The sequence below is a fragment of the Equus przewalskii genome, chromosome 29 (genome assembly GCF_037783145.1).
Source record: "Equus przewalskii isolate Varuska chromosome 29, EquPr2, whole genome shotgun sequence".
In the NCBI taxonomy this organism is placed as follows: Eukaryota; Metazoa; Chordata; class Mammalia; order Perissodactyla; family Equidae; genus Equus; species Equus przewalskii.
In genome coordinates, this window is record NC_091859.1 from 14,872,894 (window position 1) to 14,892,608 (window position 19,715).

General features: G+C 37.0%; 3 protein-coding genes across 53 annotated transcripts in view; 1 reads left to right on the forward strand and 2 right to left on the reverse strand.

The window, feature by feature from the left end:
- The window catches only part of C29H12orf50 (chromosome 29 C12orf50 homolog), a 38,052-nt gene extending 33,650 nt beyond the window's left edge, over positions 1-4,402 (reverse strand). For 6 of the 31 annotated variants that reach the window (XM_070600103.1, XM_070600092.1, XM_008527136.2 and 3 more), the window contains exon 1: positions 1,172-1,264. Coding sequence is in view for 7 of the 31 variants with exons in the window: in XM_070600076.1 (XP_070456177.1) it covers positions 914-967 (54 nt within the window). In the remaining 24 variants the exon portion in view is untranslated. Of the gene's footprint in view, positions 1-913; positions 1,265-1,609; positions 1,810-2,260; positions 2,477-2,506 lie in introns of those variants that run through there. The other 25 variants (XM_070600087.1, XM_070600078.1, XM_070600077.1 and 22 more) reach the window with 15 other exon arrangements.
- RLIG1 (RNA 5'-phosphate and 3'-OH ligase 1) lies at positions 3,304-18,116 on the forward strand. 2 transcript variants are annotated; one of them, XR_546018.2, is made up of 8 exons: positions 3,304-4,808; positions 7,580-7,697; positions 10,502-10,597; positions 11,362-11,478; positions 13,198-13,395; positions 14,467-14,636; positions 15,679-15,809; positions 15,929-18,116. XR_546018.2 is itself a non-coding variant. In XM_008527134.2 (7 exons), exons 1-7 carry the CDS (start codon positions 4,719-4,721, stop codon positions 16,115-16,117), a joined length of 978 nt encoding a protein of 325 aa, XP_008525356.1. In that variant the 5' UTR covers positions 3,304-4,718; the 3' UTR covers positions 16,118-18,116. The 2 variants fall into 2 exon arrangements, 1 of the variants encoding a protein (XP_008525356.1); XM_008527134.2 differs by lacking the exon at positions 15,679-15,809.
- CEP290 (centrosomal protein 290) overlaps positions 16,969-19,715 on the reverse strand; it is an 87,219-nt gene continuing 84,472 nt past the window's right edge. For all 20 annotated transcript variants that reach the window (XM_008527131.2, XM_070600060.1, XM_070600048.1 and 17 more), the window contains 2 exons: positions 18,322-18,401; positions 16,969-17,365 (listed from right to left, as the gene is read on the reverse strand). In XM_008527131.2, the coding sequence (XP_008525353.1) occupies positions 17,135-17,365; positions 18,322-18,401 (311 nt within the window). In that variant the 3' untranslated portion in view covers positions 16,969-17,134. The remainder of the gene's footprint in view (positions 17,366-18,321; positions 18,402-19,715) is intronic.

Consider the following 19,715-nt stretch of genomic DNA (forward strand, 5'->3'; position numbering starts at 1 on the left):
CCCATCGATCACTGTGCTAAGTACTTGGGTACATCGCAGTGAAACAGACAAAACTCTCTGCCCACATGGAACATAAATTTTACTATTATTTATCATCCCAGAGTTTAATCATAAGGTAACAGGCAATAGAAGAGAATCTAATTCTTACAGTCAAAGAAGTTGACTCCATTCAGGTTTCCTAGCAGAGATGAAACACTTTAAACCACAAACATCATGTCTTTCGCTGTGTTCATTCTGGCATGAACATGAAGCTCTAAATTTCTGCATTTACCTGATTTCATTGTGATCCATTAATCCTAATCTCTTAGATTAAAATTTTTTCCCATTTAACTTTATAAACTTTATATTTAGCTAATTTTTTTATATTACTTCTTTCCCTTTTTCCATGATATTAAATATTTGCGGTTACTTAAACTTTTGCTGTTACTTTACTTATACTTTTGACAGGGGAAAATTCAGCAATTGGGTTAATGAATTTCCAATAGGAAATCAGATTTATTAAGCTAAGTTTGATAGTGACCTGAATTTAACCCTCTGAATTTATATGACTGGAATCTATTAACCAAAACAGTATGATGTATCATATAACATTTGAACATTAGGAATTTGATGTCTCAAGGAGCCATAAAATAGGCAAAAGTGCCACTGAACATCAAAAAGCCAAACGCAAATAACTGGCATGTATGATGGTAGTTTCCAATAAACAATAATCTTAAATTATCACAGATTGTCTCAGAGAAATTCAATATATCAAAAATAGATGATAAGTTTTTACTTCAGATTTTAAATATGTAAAATATTTTGCGGGAAAATAGTAAATTTTGATTCAGCAATGCGAATTATTGCCATATCCTTCCTTCATTCTACTAAAAAGCTTAAGCATGTGAAGTACCATAAATTGTACAATATTTACCTTTATGCATGTGGAATTAAAAAAGAAATAGCAGTCATTTCCAACTTCTGCCATTTTCAACTCTCTTGCTGCTAATCCAATGTTTGTTAATATAAAAATTGCAGGAATGAAAATATAAGAACTATCAGTATGTAAGGGGGAAAAAATTTCTTTTCCACAGTCTTTCAGGCTATCAGCAGTATTCCTTTAAAACTGACCTCCTGTTGACAGTATATTACACAACAGATAATTCTTAAAGAAATTTAAATTAGAAGATACCTTCTCTAGCTTTGAAGAAATGTTGAAAGTGGTTGCTAGTAAGCACACAAACTCAAACTTCCAGAATTTTCCTCACTGTTACCTAATCCATTGTTTGCTCATCATAAATGACCTCATATGTAACTGTAGGCTAGTTTGCCTTGGTGTACGAGTACTGGACAGCATTTCTCTTACTGAATTCTAGTATATTAACCAAAAAAGGCTAGTAAAAACAAAATAGTATGTTTTATCTTTTAATGTTCTGCTTGAATACAGGCTATAAACTAAGTTCATAATTTTATAATTAAAAATTAAGTATTTCACAAGTAAATAGCTATTTTCTTAAACCCTCTTATTTCTTGTATATATGGTTTGGAAACAAAACTAAAATTTTTAAATAGGTAAATACGCTATCTATATTCCAAGATAATAAATAAAATTACTTAAATATGTACTCACTGATATCCACTGTCATTCAGATTGTGATATTTTAATTGGTACCTGGAAATAAATCAGACTACTTATTCATCTTGTAGATATATTTCATTCATTTTTCATCCGTCATAAAAGGAGGAATAGCTGCTTCCTATAGCAGAAAGGTTCCAGAGTGTTCGCAAATTTTGAGGATTTGTTGAAAGCAAAATGAAGTACTCTGATTCCTACAATGAGACACTTCAATCAGCATTACTGAGGCCTTTCTTCATCTTAGTATCTTTACTACAAGAACTGGAACCTAGCAGAAATTAATAAAAATATTCACAGTAGGTGACGTAAAAGATGCTATAGAGATGACAGATTACAATAGATCAAAATGTACTTTTAAATTGCAATGTACTTTTAACTGGCAATTTAAAAGATACGGGTTCCCATTTTGCTTAAGTAAAACAGACTAAGTTGCTATGAACTTTCCGAATCCAATAATTTAGGGTAAAAATCTAGGAAATAAAATAAGAAACCACAATGTAGAAAACAGTTGCTCACATATAACTGTAAATAAGAGAAAATAAAAAGAACTAGGCAGTATTAGAAGAATAAAGAAGTAAAGAATAAAGATCTGGCTAACTTCTTAAAAATATTAGCAAAGATACATAGTAAAAGCTAATATCATGCCTTTTGTTTCGCTCTACCTTCTAAGGCTACAACAATGAAGAATCCATTGTAAGCACGTGGGTTACTTGTACTTACAACCCTAAGAAATATCTTTAAGCAGTCTTGGCCTCCAGATAAACTCCCTCTCCACCTATGAACTTTTAGCTGCACTGGACCATTATTGCATGATTACATGTAACGTCATGATTAAAGCCATTGTGAAAACCCATGTTTTCCATAGGGGAAAGGCTGAAAAGATGTTTTTACCTCTTAAAGTTCATTGTGAGTCCATTAGACACAACAAAAACAGGTCAAACCAAAATGGGGATTTTTCGGGGGGGAGGGGGTCATTGCAAAGAACAGTAAATAGATTGTATATTTTGGTAGTCTTTGGAATGCCTGGAGAACTAATTTCTTCTTCTTCTTCCTTTTTTTTTTTTTTAAACTCTCTTTTCTTTTCCTTTCTTTATTCACTTCTTTCCTGTTGTGAAATTCAGTCTAGTCTTTCAGGGAAAGGTATGACCACACCCATGAGGATTTTTACTCCCTGTAATGAAGAGTATGGGAAATTCGCCTCTGCAGCTGGAGGGTAAGCCTGAAAATTCTGTAGGTATTTTCTGTTGGCCAAGGTAGACTCCCATTGAGTGTCTTGCATCTTTGGGGCATGCTAGAACACAAGCACATCAATCAGAGAAGAAAGTCCTTCTTCCAGCTTGTAATTCAACAACAGCACTTTAAGTACAGGGACTAGTAGTAAATCCTCCTGGTTCTTCAGGTTTATGACAATCAGGCAAAGCTGCTGGCTGCTACCTATCAAAGCAGGAGTCCAGTTTATAGCTGTGAATTGGACCTGCGGCTCTCCTGGCTTGGACTCCACTGTTTCTGCTAGAGGCTTTGCTCCAAACATTGATGAAACCAAAGCACTGGAAATAAAGAGTGCTTCCTGAGGAATGGTTAGCCTCGCTGCTACTATTCAAACAGCAAGTGGAATGTTTTGGAAGATGATCCTTTTTAAGAAATGACAGAATTTTGGACCTGGAAGATTCTGTGGCAGTTTGGAAAATGACAGTTGATAGTTGTGAGGGTTATTTAATTGTTGTCCCCTTGAGACCCGTGAAAAAACCTGCTTTTTAGGATTCCTCTGGAGGAACAAAAAGTCACTGGTGCTTGACTCTAAAATGCTGTTTTCAGTCCCAATATCTCACAGCTGGCATCAGGTACTTTATTCCCCTTAAAACTTTTTTTTGGCCTTTTTGTATTTTCCTATGATAAAATGAAAGATAGCAAAAGAGAAAGTAAATACTTTGACATGGCAAATCTCTGCATCTCTCCGGCCCCTCTGAATCCAGTAATCAGAAAACAGTGAATTCTTTTTAGGGATATTTTATTCTTGGGAACCCCTTTATATATAGATACCTCCAAGTTAGACATAGTTATTTTATTTTCCAAGGGCTAAGTCAGGAAAATGCTGGACAGTATCATACTTGCAGATAAGACAGTTATAGAAGTGAGACCTGGGCCTTGTCCATGCACATAAAAAATGGCGGTAGTCAAAACTCCGCTAGCGAGGACTACTAACTTCAATGAGATAGAAAGGCTAGTATTACTAAATATTTTTTACTTTATGCAGTCATTGTCTTATCACTGACCCTCCAATATTCTTTCGAGCAGTAAGTCAAATAAAGCCGCAGTTGATTGACTACAACTACTTAAGCCATTTGGACACTGCAGGAGCTCATATTTAAGATAATAAGATTCCGATGAAAAAAATTGACATTAAAATATGGTTGGCAGTATTCATCAGGCTTTGGTTTATTCTAAAGCTCGACTTTGCACTCACTCCAGAAAGAACACGAGAACCAATTTCGACAATATTGCTGCACAATGAAGCGTAATCCAAACGGTTTTTTTTTTTTTTGGTCCCAGGTGTTTTAATTGTAGCGTTCTCTAACATTCTTCCTGGGAAATCGGTTTCATTCGGCCTTGGGACGTCTCTGGATATTTCTAAACGTCTACAGAGCTTCCCTCAGGACCTTATTAAAGAGAACAGGCAAGTTGGTTTCATCTGAATGGTGTTAAACCGCCGTCTGAAATGATTCATTACTTATAACTTGATATTATTTACTTTTCATAACTGTTACAAAGCGTGGTTAAAGTACACACATCTCAGAAACGGATCTTTATTCTTTTACTGTTATTAAGACCAAAGGAGACGCTCGCGAGCGCACACACGAGCTAACGTCAGCATCAGCTTCCGCACTACAACTCCCAGAAGGCGCCGCGGCCAGGAGGCCGCTTCCGGGCGTGCGCTCCCGTCGCACGCTCTGTGTGGTGGGAGGCAGGGGCGCAGCCGCCTCCGTGCCCGGGCGCCGAGAGTAGGTGGTGAAACTACGCGGTCGGTGTTGTGGCCGGGTTGCGGGTCGGGACCCGGCGCGGTTCGGAAGCGTTCTCTGCACTCGCCTTCCCTGTTGGGCCCACCATGAGGCGCCTGGGCTCGGTGCAGCGGAAGATGCCGTGCTTGTTTGTGACGGAGGTGAAAGAGGAGCCCTCCAGCAAACGGGAGCAGCAGGTACCGAGGGTGGGGGGCCTGGGGCGGCCGCACGTGCCTCCGCCCGCGGCGCCGCTGCGTTTGAACCCGCCGAGGGCGCCCGGGTGCGATGGAGCTGCCCTGCGGCCCGGGAGCTTTCTGCAGGTTTGGCTGGGGGAGGTCTAGGGTCGGGGTCTCCTAGGCCCTGAGCTCCAGGTCCTTGGACCTTCTTGGTTGCAAGGGAGGGAATCTGCGAGAGAACTTTTCTGCTGGACGATTCAGACTTCCTTTTGCACTGGGAAATTGAAAACCCACGTCGTAAGTAATGTTGCTTTCTTCTCAGGTTACTGCCTTTTCGGGAAAACCCCTTAAGGATTCCCATAATCTCGCAGTCCAAGCTTTACTACTTTTTAAGAGCGTAGAGCATAGTGGCGATTTTGGAAGACTTGCTTTACCTGTTCTAACCTGGGAACCGATGGTAGTGTTGACAGCTAGCCTAATAGGTCACTAAAGATCAGACCTCAGGTGGTGTTCCCAGTAATTACCTAATGGTTCTGACTTTGGGTTTCCCATCTCCAGTTTTTCTATCCTTCCAGCACCGTGTCTTACACATAGAGGGCCCTTAGTAAATGCCGGTGAATGAATAGTCACCTGTATCAGGATAATTCCCTAACATATAGAGAAGTCCTTGATACCAGAATCTTCAGGTATCAGCTGGGTGCTTCCCACTTATCAGACAAAATCAGCCTGTGCGTTTGACGTCGACCCCACGCCCCTTACGTCGCTCGCACTGGCCGCCGTCTTGTCTTCCAGACTAAAAGACCTATACGGCCAAGGCTGCGCTGTTATCTCTAGTCCCATTTCTAGGACCTGATACGCGGTAGGCACTGGATAAATATTTGTTGCATTAAAGAATGAAGCCTGGGGTCATTTCATGCCAGTTTTCCATTCACCTTGACGCTTTATATCTTAGAACATCTGCTCTTTCCATCCTCTTTTCTACTGCCACCAGTTGTTATAGTTCTTAACATTTATGCCCTGCTTATTGCACTACTTGATTGTTCGTTCTTGCCACCCAGAATGATCATCATTACGTTCTTTCCTAGTAAAACCCCACAGTTAATACTCAGTGTCTGCAGCAGTAGTTGTCAAGCTTTTATTTTGTAAGCCCTCACAAACCTATCCACATGAAACACTCATCCTGAATAGTGGTTCAGCTGTGATTTTCAAGTTTGTATGTTGAGGGGTGGGTGTAGTTTGGAAAATTACCCTCCACCGGGAAAAATAAGCACCTTCTCTTGTCCCTCTGCTCTTAAGGATAGCTTATAGTATTGTGTATAGTATAGCATCCAAATCCTTATCTGTAATTCAAGGCATCCCTATAATCATCTGGCCCCATCTGCTCTCTAACCTCACTTAAAGTGAAAGTCTATGTCATTCTCTGACTGTGCCAGGCACAGTCCTGTCTCTATACTTTTGCCCAGGCTATGCCACACTACCTGGATCACCTCTGGAATTTTTAATTTTTTGACTGAGACCTTCTCTATGAAATCTTTGATCAATTTAGTCATCCCAGTGATCCCCTCTACCCAGAAATTGTAAAGAACCACTCACTTAATCACTATTACTTTTTATACACACGTGCCTTGTTTTTCCAGTCATAGTTTAAAGTCTTTAATGAGAGGTAGAGAAGGAGAACTTGTCTACCCCTTGGTATCTTAATGTTGTCCTTTGGACATGTCTGTAGCAAAGAGTGGTAGATAATAGATTCTTCTGGAGGGATATTTGTACTTATCAAGAGCTCTGTGGGCAGAGTAATCTCCCCCCTAGAGTCTTTGATAAATTTACACACACAGATTGCTGTTGGGCCAAACCTTGGTTCTGCCATCACAGATTAAGATGATATCCTCTGATAGCACTGTCATAAGTTAGTGATAAATCCCCAGTCGTTCAGTTTTATCTTAAAAGTACTGAATCTGTAGCAGAATGGATCTAATTTCCTAAGTTTACCTGACTTTGAAACAGTACTTCCACTTATTAGTCTTAAACCTATCTACACCAGTATGATGTTGATACTGTGCAGTGTTTTTTTATGTTATGTGTGATAAATGTTACTTCAGATAATTTAGACTATAAAACAATGGTGTCTTTCTCAGAAATGAAAATAAATCACAGATAAAAAGTTGGAATCATAGAAACTGCCTTTTCCTCCATTCTTGATGCTCTTCTGGCTTGTCTTCCTGACAGTAGAAAAACCATAAATTAAATATGCAAACAATTTACTACTGCTGAAGCTGAAAGGATCCCCATCTCTTTTTCTCCTTAGCACTTATCATACCTAACATTGTCTTATACATTTTGTTACTATTCTAGTCTTCTTGATTACAATGAAAATTCCACGAAAGGCAGGTGCTTTTGTGTGCATCTCTGTATTTCCCAGTGCCAAAGACAGTGTTCAGCCCATAGGAGGCATTTAGCAGATAATTGTCAAGTAACTGATTGAATACACTGCATTCCTGTGCTAGCGATGCAGCGCTGCAATCGACATGATTCCAGTGTCAAGCTCCTTATGGTGGATAAAGAAACGTGAATAATTACAAATCCTTGTGGAAAGACGGGTAGTGCTGTGATAACATAGAAGGAAGGGAGTGAATCATGAGACTTCATGGAACAAATATTTTTAAATTGTCTTGAAAGATAAACAGAAAATTGTCCCTTAGAACTAGTGAAATTAAGAACATTCCAGGTGCAAGTGTGTGCAAAGGCACAGAGGCTGTCTATCTTAAACTGGTTTTCTCTTTCTCTCTTTTAAGCCATTTAAAGTTTTGGCAACTGAAACTGTAAATCACAAGGCATTAGACGCAGATATATACAGTGCAATTCCAACAGAAAAAGTGGATGGAACATGTTGTTATATTACCACCTACAAAGGTAAAATGAAACTATGCTACAAAATAGTACTTATTTTTCTTAATCACTTTAGAAACTATATATATGTGAAATGGAGCATTTGCTCTTCATAAACCCTTGGAATCCCAAGTATTATAATAATAATGAAGTTACAATTGTTATATTATACTTATTATATCATTGTATCTTTCTCTTGGGGGAGGGAAGGAAGGTAACTAACAAACTGACATTGACTTCATGCCCATTAAAGGCCAGACAGTATGATAAATGCTTTATACATCTTACCTCTAATTTGCATGATAAGCCTCTCCATTTCACAGATATGGAAACCGAGGCTCAGAGAACTTAAATAATTTGTCCCAGACCTTATAATTAATGAATGGCTGAACTGGTAATAGAACCTAGGTCTGTCTGACCCTAAAGCTTGTTCTTCCACTGATTCCATTGTTTTATTACTATTGGCAGTGTCTCTATTTCATTTTAATGTACTTTAAAAGAGCTAGAAACTCAAATAGAAGTTGTCACCTGTGTTAAGAAAATTGCCTTGAAAAGAGAGAAAGAAATCTTTGTGATTTCTTCTGGATGAAATTACCTCTCAATTCCAGTGAGAGAAAGAAGAGTTAAATGAGAATCGGACACATTCCTGGTATCAGGAAATCTCTTCTGAAATGCATTTTTTTCATTTTTAATTGTGATAATACATACATAACATAATATTAACCATTTTTAAATGCCCATTTCAGTGGTATATACAGCGCACATTATTGTGTAGCCATCATCACCATCTACGTCCAGAACGCTTTCATCTTGCACAACTGGAACACTTTACCCACTAAACACCTCACCATCTCCCGTCCCTCCAGCCCTTGGTGACCACCATTCTACTTTGTCTCTATGATTTTGACTACTCCAGATACCTCATATTAGTGGAGTCATACAGTGTTTGTCTTTTTGTGACTGGGCATTTCACTTAGCATATGGTCCTCAAGGTTTATCCGTGTTGTAGTTATATGTCAGAATGTCCTCCCTTTGTAAGGCTGAATAATATTCCATTGTATATGTATATCACATTTTGTTTATCCATTCAGCCATCAGTGTACACTTGGGCTGCTTGCACCTTTTGGCTATTGTGAACAATGCTGCTGTGAACAGGGTGTACAAATCTCTCTTTCAGAACCTGCTTTCAATTCTTTTGGGTCTGTGTATCCTGAAGAGAAATTGCTGAATCATATGGTAATTCTATACTGTTTTCTGTAGCAGCTGCACCACATACATTCCTACCAACAGTGCACAAGAGTTCCAGTTTGTCCACATCCTCACCAACAGTGTAGTTATTTTCTGGGTTTTGAATAGTAGCCATGTTAATGGGTGTGAGTGAAATGCATTTCTTATGTTTACTAGTAAAAAGAACAAAACCAGAAATGGCAATATAATTTTAATCTGGTTCTTTGTATTATTTCTCTTGATAGCTAATAAGTAATACAGAATGTCTGAACCAAACTGTAATGAATAATTTTTTAATCTCTGATTTATATCTTTGAAGGAATTGTAAAAGATTTTCAGGCTTTTATATTTATATTAAGAAACTTCACTGTGCACCATTATGTGATTATGTATAATGAAATTGGATTGCTAAAGAAAACTTAACAGGACTCAAAATGACAATGCTTACAAATCCATAGTTTATTACAGGTAAAGACAATACAATAAAGCAAGGGCATTAAAAGTAAGTGTATCACAGCCAAAGACTATCTCACAGCAAAGGGTCTGGAGAGGCCAGGTGAGCTCCTGTTGTCTCCCCACATCTGCACCCCATCCCTGAGGTCCTGGCAGGATGCACTTTGTCAAGTCAGGAACCACTGATGTATGCAGGGGAACCTCGGAAACAGGGAATCCGAAATGGAGTCTCAGCTGGGGATGTTTATATTTTGCTGGCATGAAGACCTCTTCCTGCTAAGTAACCAGCCGTAAGACAGAGCTCCAGAAGGCTCACCGAGACCAGGTGCAACTCATTAGTCTCACTGTTATCAATAAAGAGTGCTGGCACACTGCCCTGAAGCCCCTCCAGTCCAGGATTACACAGCAGCACTATTAATCAGCGTTTCATGGCTTGACCAAGGGTCAGAGCCATGCAGAGCAGCTCAGCCTAATGCCAGGTTTTCGGGAGTTAACCCTCATTGCAGATGGTTATAATGTTTCAGGGAAGGTGTGAATACAGTTACCTGGTTATGTTTCCATTTAGTATAGAGGTAGTTTCAGTTTCTCACAAATGCTAGTTACTAATAAAATATAGCTGTGGAGGGGGCTGGCCCCATGCTATAGTGGTTAAGTCTGTCATGCCCTGCTTCATTGCCCCAGGTTTGCGGGTTCAGATCCTGGGTGCAAACCTAAACTGCTCATCAAGCCACACTGTGGCGGCAACCCACATACAGAGGAGAGGAAGACTGACACAGGTGTTAGCCCAGGGCTAACCTTCCTCAAGCCAAAAAAAAAAACAAAAAAGAGGAAGATTGGCAACAGATGTTAGCTCAGAGCCAATCTTCCTCACTGCCCCCCCACCCTCAAAAAAGGCTGTGGAATGTCCTTATGAAAGGGTCACGTATTTACTTTTTATCTCATCCCCATCATTCTTTAACCAAAAACTTAAGTCTTGTGACAACATCAGCTACCACTCTGTAGGATGTGTCTCTTAGACTGCGTATTTCCCTTTGCCTTCCAGGGTTGCTTCTCTTAGGGGAGATGACCCTACTGGTCATTGAAAAGTTTCATTCAAGAGAAGTTTTATTGTTTGCCTCTTAATACTTTCTTTTTCTTTTATTCTTTAGGTCAGCCATACCTTTGGGCTCGGCTAGACAGAAAACCTAACAAACTGGCTGAGAAAAGATTTAAAAATTTTCTGCATTCAAAACAAAATTCAAAAGGTTAGTGTTTTTTTTTTCATTTTTTTTTAGCTTTTCATGATTTAAATAGCATAAATTTGTGACTTATTTCTTGCTATCGTATTTCTATATTTTATATCCTTCTGTACAATTTAAGCACTTTGGGGAAAGAAGAAAATTACAGTTGAAAATATCTTTATACGTAAAAAATATTCTTGAAAAATATTTTTAAACGTTTTCCTAACATTTCTGTGACTCTTTATAGTATATCGATTTTACTGAAACTATTTTATAAACTATTTACAAATATTTTATATATATATAAAATATATATAATATATATATATAAAATGAATGACATTTTGATTTTGTCTACCTGAGAGACAAACATGTAATTTTATATATCAGGCACAATTCTCAAAGAATTATTAATATTTTTAATGATTCATTAAAATGCCACTGTTATATAAGTAGATATACACCCTCATATATTTACTCTATATATAATCTTTATATATGTATGTATTCAGTGCATTGAAAATTCATGATAAACCTACACATACTGGAACATTGGCTGGTTTACACTGTTACCCACTATTTACAAGTGGTAGTGTGTTCAAAATTGAAAATTTAAAGTGTTAGGACCCTAACCCTGAGAAGTGTTGTCACATTGTGGAGGTAATGAATGGAGAATAATTATATGACGCCTGATATTAGGGGCTTATTAGCTGTTCCCACTTTGAATTTGTTCATTATTTTATATTTTTTAAAGTAACACCACATGTAAGATTATCTGACTCTTTTAGAATTTTTTTGGAATGTTGAGGAAGACTTCAAACCTGTTCCAGAGTGCTGGATACCAGCGAAGGAAATAGAACAATTCAATGGGAATCCAATGCCTGATGAAAATGGACACATTCCTGGTACTATGAAACCTCTTCTCAAGTGAAGTTTTGTGTTTACTAGTATAAAGAAGAAACGATCCATTCAATCAGAAATTACAGAATTTAATTTTATGGTTCTTCATAGTATTTATCTGTATAGCATGAAATTTCTGAGTGAGTCTAATTTTTGTTAAGTTTAGCATTTTATACCAAAGATGTTTCATATCGAGAATGTCCTCTCAGGTTTATGATTTTTTTCTAGGTTGGGCAGTTTGCTACCTATAGTCTGAAAATTAATAAAGTATTGAGTGGGAATAGCCTTGAAGCTGTTCTCAGGATAGGCAATATGATTCTCATGTCTAAAATGAGATATTAAGAATGCTTTACCTTTTAGATTGAGGTTAACAAAGGGTGTGTATGTATAGTTTTTGTGAAGATCTTAGAAGAACATTTCAATAAAGAGAGGTGAAAATAGGTGTCTCACAAGTAGTTTTTCTGGGGATGGGAAAACTGAGAAAAGTGTGCTGAGTCAAAACCAGATTCAGGTTCAGTTCGACAGGCATGTCTTGAGTACCTATAATGTACAAAGTGCTCTCAGGTTCCAGTAATACAGAAATGAAGATCAGAACCCTTATCCTCAATGATCTTTTAGACATTAGGGGAAATCCACCAATAATAGTATGATTTAAGAGCAAAGCGGAAAGAATACACAGGGTACAGTGAGAGAAAAAAGGAAGAATTCTTAGTTCAACCTCTGGTAGTGAGAGGAGGCTTCTAAGGGGAGTGGACATCTGTACTGAAGCTTAAGAACCAGGAAGGTAGCTGGCTAGGAAGAGGGAGGATCACCTTAAGCAATGCCCATGAAGAAGAGAGATGGTAGTCTTTTGGAAATTTTATGTAACACTTCATTGGGCTTGAAATGTTTAGGGTGTGTGATGTTTAAGGGGACTATAAAAGGTGAGGCTGGAGACGTGGAATGGCCTCAGATCTTAAAGGGGTTTGTATTCCATCTAAAGGAATTTTAAGTTTATTCTGAAGATGATTATTAAGCAGGGGTACAGCAGAACTAAATTTAAACTTTTGAAGTAGAACGATGATAAAAATGGGGCACTTTCACTGGAGACTAGTAGACCAGCAGAGAGGTGGTAACAGTAGTCTGGAGGCGTACTGAAGGCCAAAGGTATGATGCTCACAATGGCATATATGCCCTAGTTTGTCTTTTTCTTTTTTTTTTTTTTGTAAAGAATTCTCCACAACGAGGAAGCCTATTTTGGCAACGAGAGTTAGGAGGGGAATAGCAATAACATTCAATAAATGTGGAATCAATAAATTGTTCAATAAATATTGGAACAATATAATAAACTGTGGAACACTTACTGCATATGTCTATTATCCCTGAAACTGGAGACAAGATAGAGAGAAAACTTAATGCAAAAAAGGTTTTAATGCTGTGTTCTAGAATGGTGCTTAATTCTTATTGAAAAGGTGAATTTTCTAGTAAAAGAATGCTGGATGCTCTATAGTGAATAATCAAACAGGTTAATTCCTCAACAGAATAAAAAATGAAACCTTATGATTTAAAAGAATGAGTATGATTTAAAAAGTAGTAAAACTATTAATGTTTCCACTGATTTTAAAAGTGCTGTGTGACAGAACATCCAGAGAATAAGGAAAGTTTACAACAAAAATAAAAATTACGTCATGTCTCAATCAAAAGAAAAACAATGTAATAAAAACCATTTTTTCTTTAAATGATAGGTTGGGTACCGGTAGAGAAAAACAATAAACAGTACTGCTGGCATTCCTCTGTAGTTAATTACGAATTTGAAATTGCCCTGGTCCTGAAGCATCATCCTGATGATCCTGGTCTTTTGGAAGTTAGTGCAGTGCCACTGTCAGATCTCTTAGAACAAACGCTGGAGCTTATAGGAACAAACATTAACGGAAACCCATATGGTGAGTAAAGCCTTTGTCCTGTTCAGTGAGAGTAACTGTCATTTATAGAGAGAACTTCCAGGGTTTAACTTGAAAAACACACACACTCCAAAGAAATGACTAATAATGAGTTGAATAGCTTCCTGGGATTATAGCTATTTCTATTAGTTTTAGGTCCATGGAGAAATTCATGCATGACTCTAACCATTTTACTAATCCAAAAGGTTGATTTTAGCCTCTCATTCTTTCCTGTAATAATGTTATAGAACCACGTATCAAAAGTAATTACTCAAGTGTAACTTTTCATTGCTTTTTAAAATTTAGGTGAACTGAGCTGATTGAAAATCATGACGTGCTTTTCATGGCTAGGTAATTAGTTTTGCATAAATTAATAGCTAAGAGTAAAGTAAATAAAGAATTGCCAGTGAGTAAGTAGCATATCAAGCATCAAAATATATACCATGCCGAATTGACTACAAGTCCTCAGGGCACTATGGAGTACATTACTGACAGGGGATGAAAACAGACCCAAGGACATTAAAGCTGGAATAGCGAAATCCCATATAGAAATCAGAAGCAGACTGATTGGCAAGTGGAGAGAAGCTAAGCTGTAATTATACAAGTTATCAGATATGGCGTGGCTGTTTAGCAAACAATGAAAGATAATTGAATATGGCTAATGGTGTAGAGCAGGGGTTGGCAGACTTTTTCTGTTAAAGGCCAGATAGTAAATATTTAGGTTGTATGGGCCATACCTCAGAAACAGGTCGCAGACAGTACTTAAACGATTGAGTGTGGCTGTGTTCCATTGAAACACTTCACAAAAACAGGCATCTGGCTGGATTTGTCTGAAGGTCACAGTTTGCTGACCCCTGGTGTAGAGGACATGAAGGTGGAATTTGATTTCATGGGATAAGGTGCTACTTTTGAGTGAGAGCACTTGTCGTATGTGTATCTGTCTTCAAGGAAATCAACTAAACTTTTTGGTAAATTTATTCCTAAATGTTTTTAAAGGCTTTTTATTTGGAGAGGTAAATTTTCTCATTCTTTTTCAAACTGTTGTATGGCTAATGGCAAATTTTTACCATTTAGGGCTGGGGAGCAAGAAGCATCCATTACATCTTCTTATACCACATGGAGCATTTCAGATACGGAATCTACCTTCCTTGAAGCACAATGATCTGCTGTCCTGGTTTGAAGGCTGCAGAGAGGGTAAAATTGAAGGAATAGTATGGCATTGCAACGACGGCTGTTTAATCAAGGTAATGGCAGAAAATAGCTTGTGGGATTATGTTGTGTTATGTTCCTAAACCACAGTAGAAGTGGCCCTGAAACACTCTCTAAAAATTACAGTACTTCTGATGTGCAGTGAAGAATTTAGTTTCCTCCTCTCACATGCCACCATTCTTTACATGATAAAGCAGTGTTTCCCAGTGGTTCTTCTAGACGTGCTTCAGAATTCAAGTGGTGAAAATGTCTGGAAACCCTGCATACTACAGAATCCCTTCTCGGAAATTCATGTTGCACATTACTGTTCTCTGAGACATCCTGTGCTAACTTAGTTTAACTCAGCATTTCCCAAACTTACATTATTATAGAAGATTTTTGAGTTAAAAGAGTGCCAAGGTGACAACACTTAATATATACAGAATGAATTATTTTACACTTCGTACCCTCTCTGTCTCCTGGACTTATCTATTTGATTTCTCACAGGTTCCTAAAATTCATAATGTTCAAAACTGGACCTAATCTATCAACCCCCTGACTACAAAAATTTACTGAAGCCAGAAACTTAGACATCATTTTAACCCAGCTCTCCTTTACTTCGTACATCCAATGATCAGTTCTCAAAGATTCTGATCTATTGAATCTGTGTACTTCTTCCCAACCAATTGGCTGTTAATTTTAATTTAAGCCAAGATTCACACTTGAATTATTCTATTACCCTTCTAAACGTTATCTTTCAGTCTTACCCTGTTTTGCCCTTTCTTTGTATATGAATGAGAATGTTACTTCCTTGCATAAAGCTGTTTAGTGACATTAAGTTATTTCATGATCTGGCCCCTGCTTAACTTTCTGGAACTGCATTCTACTCCCACCTCCCAAACACTCACATTATATATGTTCTAACCATACTTAATTGCAATCGGAGCAAAAAACACCATTCTAGCACGTGATATTCCCTTTAGCTACAGTGCCTCACTGCCCATGTTTCAGTTGGCTAACTTCTGTTCTCAGCAACAGACTCTTATTATTCATTAAATTTTTTTGGAGCCCCTGGTTATGTTCCTGGCATGTTTCCAGGTGCTGGCAGTACAGAGTCAACAAAACAATGTCTCTGCCATCATGAAGCTCACGTTCTAATGGGAAAGACAGACAATAAACAAGTTAATATGCAGTATGTCAGGAGGAGAACAGCTGTGGAAAAAAGAAGGGTAAGATAAAGTGAAGCCTTAAAGAGTGCCTGGCAGATGGTAGACACTCACAAAAAATATCTGTAAGTGAATGTAGATAATATAAGCTAAACCTAATACTCCTTTTTTTCTCTTTTCAGGTCCATCGCCATCATCTTGGTTTATGCTGGCCAATTCCAGATACTTATATGAACTCAAAACCAGTTATTATCAACATGAACTTGAACAAATATGACTATGCCTTTGATACTAAGTGTTTGTTTAATCATTTTTCAAAATTAGATAATCAGAAATTTGGTAGGCTCAAAGATATAATACTCGATGTATAAACTGGAAATGCAATTAAAAACCAGCTTTATTATTGTTATATTTCAATTTTGAATAGTCTGCCATGTTTAAAAGGTAAAACTATCTCAAGGTTCTTACTTATTGTTCAGTGTCTGATAGATCGATATGTCTTCTAGCATTTGAAGAAATGAATTTCCCAGTTGCAAATGTCTATTCAGAATTTTATTTAGAATCAGGAAATGAATTTTAACCTATGGACTTAAAAATGTACATAATAGTAGGCTCCTCAGCTTATCCAAAGGTTGGATTCTGTCCAATATAACTGGATAGTAATTTTAAAACAACAATTAAATCAATAATTGTGGATTATTTACTTTCAAAATTAAATAGGTTGAGCTGAATTTAATCTTGCTAGACATTTAACAACACATGACTCAACTTCATAACCTCATATATGAATATAATTTAAGAATCTTAATACATATAATATGTATAAAACTCCAATTTTAAATGTTAAAATTGCTCAAGTGTACCCTCATACTCTAAAAAATCAAAACATTATGAGTGTACAGAAATTTACCGTAGCTCATTGCCTCTTTGATAGTCAGTTTTCTTTTCTTTCTTTTTTTTTTTAGTGAGGAAGATTGGCCCTGAGCTAACACCTGTTGCCAGTCTTCCTCTTTTTGCTTGAGGAAGAGTGGCCGGGAGCTAACATCTATGCCCTTCTTCCTCTATTTTGTATGTGGGATGCTGCCAAAGCATGGCTTGATGAGTAGTGTAGACGTACCTGGGAACCAAACCTGTGAAACCCTGGGCCACCAAAGCAGAGTTCATGAACTTAACCACTGCACCACTGAGCTGGCCCCCCCCCAAAAATATACTTTCTAATATGTTAAAAATTTCATATAATTTTATTTACTAAAATATTCCAGTTTAGGTAAAGGTACAAAGTACTGGGAAGGAAATCAGGTAGGTCAGAGACTTGCTTTCTTTCCAGATGGAATTTTAACTTAAACAGTTAATAAATAGTTAAGTAAAACTACAGTTATAGGTGGCCCTTAATAAATGGGAAAATTAACAGGACTTTCCTCTTCATCTTCAAACTGTTCAGAAGCAGCAACAGGACTGGTTAATTCAACTCCAAACTGTTCAGAAAGTTTTTTTAATTTCTCTTCTAAGAGAATATTTTTTTTCACTTCTTCCTTATAATTAAACTTCAGATCTTCAATTTCTTCAAAGAACGAAGGATCAAAATTTTCCAGTTCTTTTTTCAGCTTTTTTATTTCCTCCTAATAGAAACATATTATCTTTAAAAGGTGTATGTAGGAATATAATACATTCTTTAGGTTTGAACTAAAGAGATTTAATTACAAACCAGAAGGCCAAAGGAACCTCAACAGTCAAATGTACTTACAAAGGCAGAAGTATTTTCTCAAGATTTTGTTAATAAGGTTTCATTGTACAGTACAAGTAACTAGTTAACTGTCAAATCAGATTATTTGTTTTGTAAATTATGTCTTAGTCTTTGATTAAATTTTATCAGCTCTTAATTTAGGGGGAATTTAATCTTACTCCAAAAGCGTACCAGATACTCCCAGTGAGGCAATCAAAAAGACTTGGCTATTCACAACGTTGAAGTTATTTTGGTTAAGACTTTTTGGTTTAGGCTTCATCTGTATTTTCTTTACAAATACCTAATTTTTAATGAATAATGGTCAACTTCTTATAAATGCATTTATGATGAGGGCAACTCCAGGACTTCTGCCTGGTTGAGAGTAGTTAGGCATCTGGGGAAGAGACAGTTTGACTTTGATGACCATTTAGAATAGCCAGCACTTAATTCTCCCATTCATGCTCTTTTGTTGTGTTTACAGATTCTTAGATAAAACATAGTAAATATCTTTTTAAGGGGACTACTCCTTAAAAGAATTTCAAACAGGAATAAAAGACTGTTCCCAATGTAACCCAAAACTTCAGAAAATATTAAAATAATGAGCTATATTTGTTACAATTAAAAAATAAATTTACTCTTTAATCCTTTCTGTTTGTTTTGTCTGAATTTTTTGGTAGGTGCTGTTTAATAAATATTTTTAACACAGATGAATATAATGAGTTTTGTAATGTCAAGGTCAAATATAAGTATAAAATGTAATCCCAGGAATTTATAGGATACATATTTAAAACTCAAACATGGTGATCATAGTTTTCATAAAACATAATACCATGGTTACATATAAGTAATTACCTTCAAACGCTGCTTTTCTAGATCTGAGGTTTGGAGCTGTGTCTCCAGGTCTTCTACCTTTTCCTTTAGTTGATCAGGATCTGCCAAAAAATTATAAAAATTAGACTCAGCTTTTTCCCCACTCTGAATAAGTTGAAGATAAAGGATTCGTTTTAGAGAATAAGGAGAAAATGCATGAAACCTCGAGCCTGGAAAATAGGGCATTTTATGGATAAAACACTTCAGACTGAATACTGAATGCCTCCTCCATCAATCAGGTATCGTGATTCCATAGCAGATGAAGAGGAGGCATCTGCTGGGTATTAGAAATGGACAGTCAGGTTAATTTTTACATGGAAGGAATTATCTTCCAGAGAAAAATTTTAGAACCAGGAAAATTTGTTAGGTACTAAAACTACAACAGAAGAATCAGTAGACTTTTAGGTAAGGGCAACAACCATATGCTGGCCAAATGCTCCTGTGAGTTATAGCATCGGCTATTCCATGTAGGTCAGTACACATTTATCGTGTCATTACTCTGAAAAATGTGCTAGGCAGAGTGGATGATACAAAGATGAGTAAGGCCTGATACTTTGGTAGGAAAACAAAAGTATACAAATAACAGCGTAAGAGCTTTAGTTCAATCTTTTGGATTTCCTCCTCCAGAGTTAACATCTCTGATTTTATATTGAGAATCAATAGGTCAACAGGATTTTTGCTTTAATTGCCATCTTTACTAGAAACATTTTCTTTAAACACTACATGTAATGTGCCATGTGGTCATATTTTGCAGCCATTGCAGGGTAGAATTTTTTAAAGTACTATTCAAGTTTGAGAATATGACGGGCTGCAAACATTTTCATGAATGGGACAGGAAGCATATTCTATTGAGGTGCCCTTGGAGTGGTCCCCTAATTATAAGTTGGAGACAGGAAATATTTTCCTCATCCTTTCTTAGAGGAGTGAGTCAGCAGAACCTAAAATTCTTCGGAATGCAGAACAAAATCTTACTTTTCAAAGCTGCTCTCACCTTTGCAGAAAGTGCGAATAGTTTGTCAGAGTTGACTGTCTTAAACAGTCACAGTATATATTGCACAGATTGGTAATGAAATAATGCAGTAAAAGTGATTATTATATGTGACATGTTCCAAAAGTTACTTAGTGACCACTTATATTTAAATAGTGCTTTAGAATTTCCAAAACAGTGTTGGTTTGATTTTGAGCCTTAATCTTTGAAATATGACAGGTATCCTTATCTCCTTGAAATAGGAGATAAAAGGAATATGAAGGTTCAGAAATTCCCTCTCAGGCAACTGAGGTTTACAAAGAACGTGCCTAATCTCGACAGCACTAACAGCTCTTTGGTACAGGTCCAGTCTAGTCCACCACGCCGGCTGCTCTCAGAGGCACTGTCC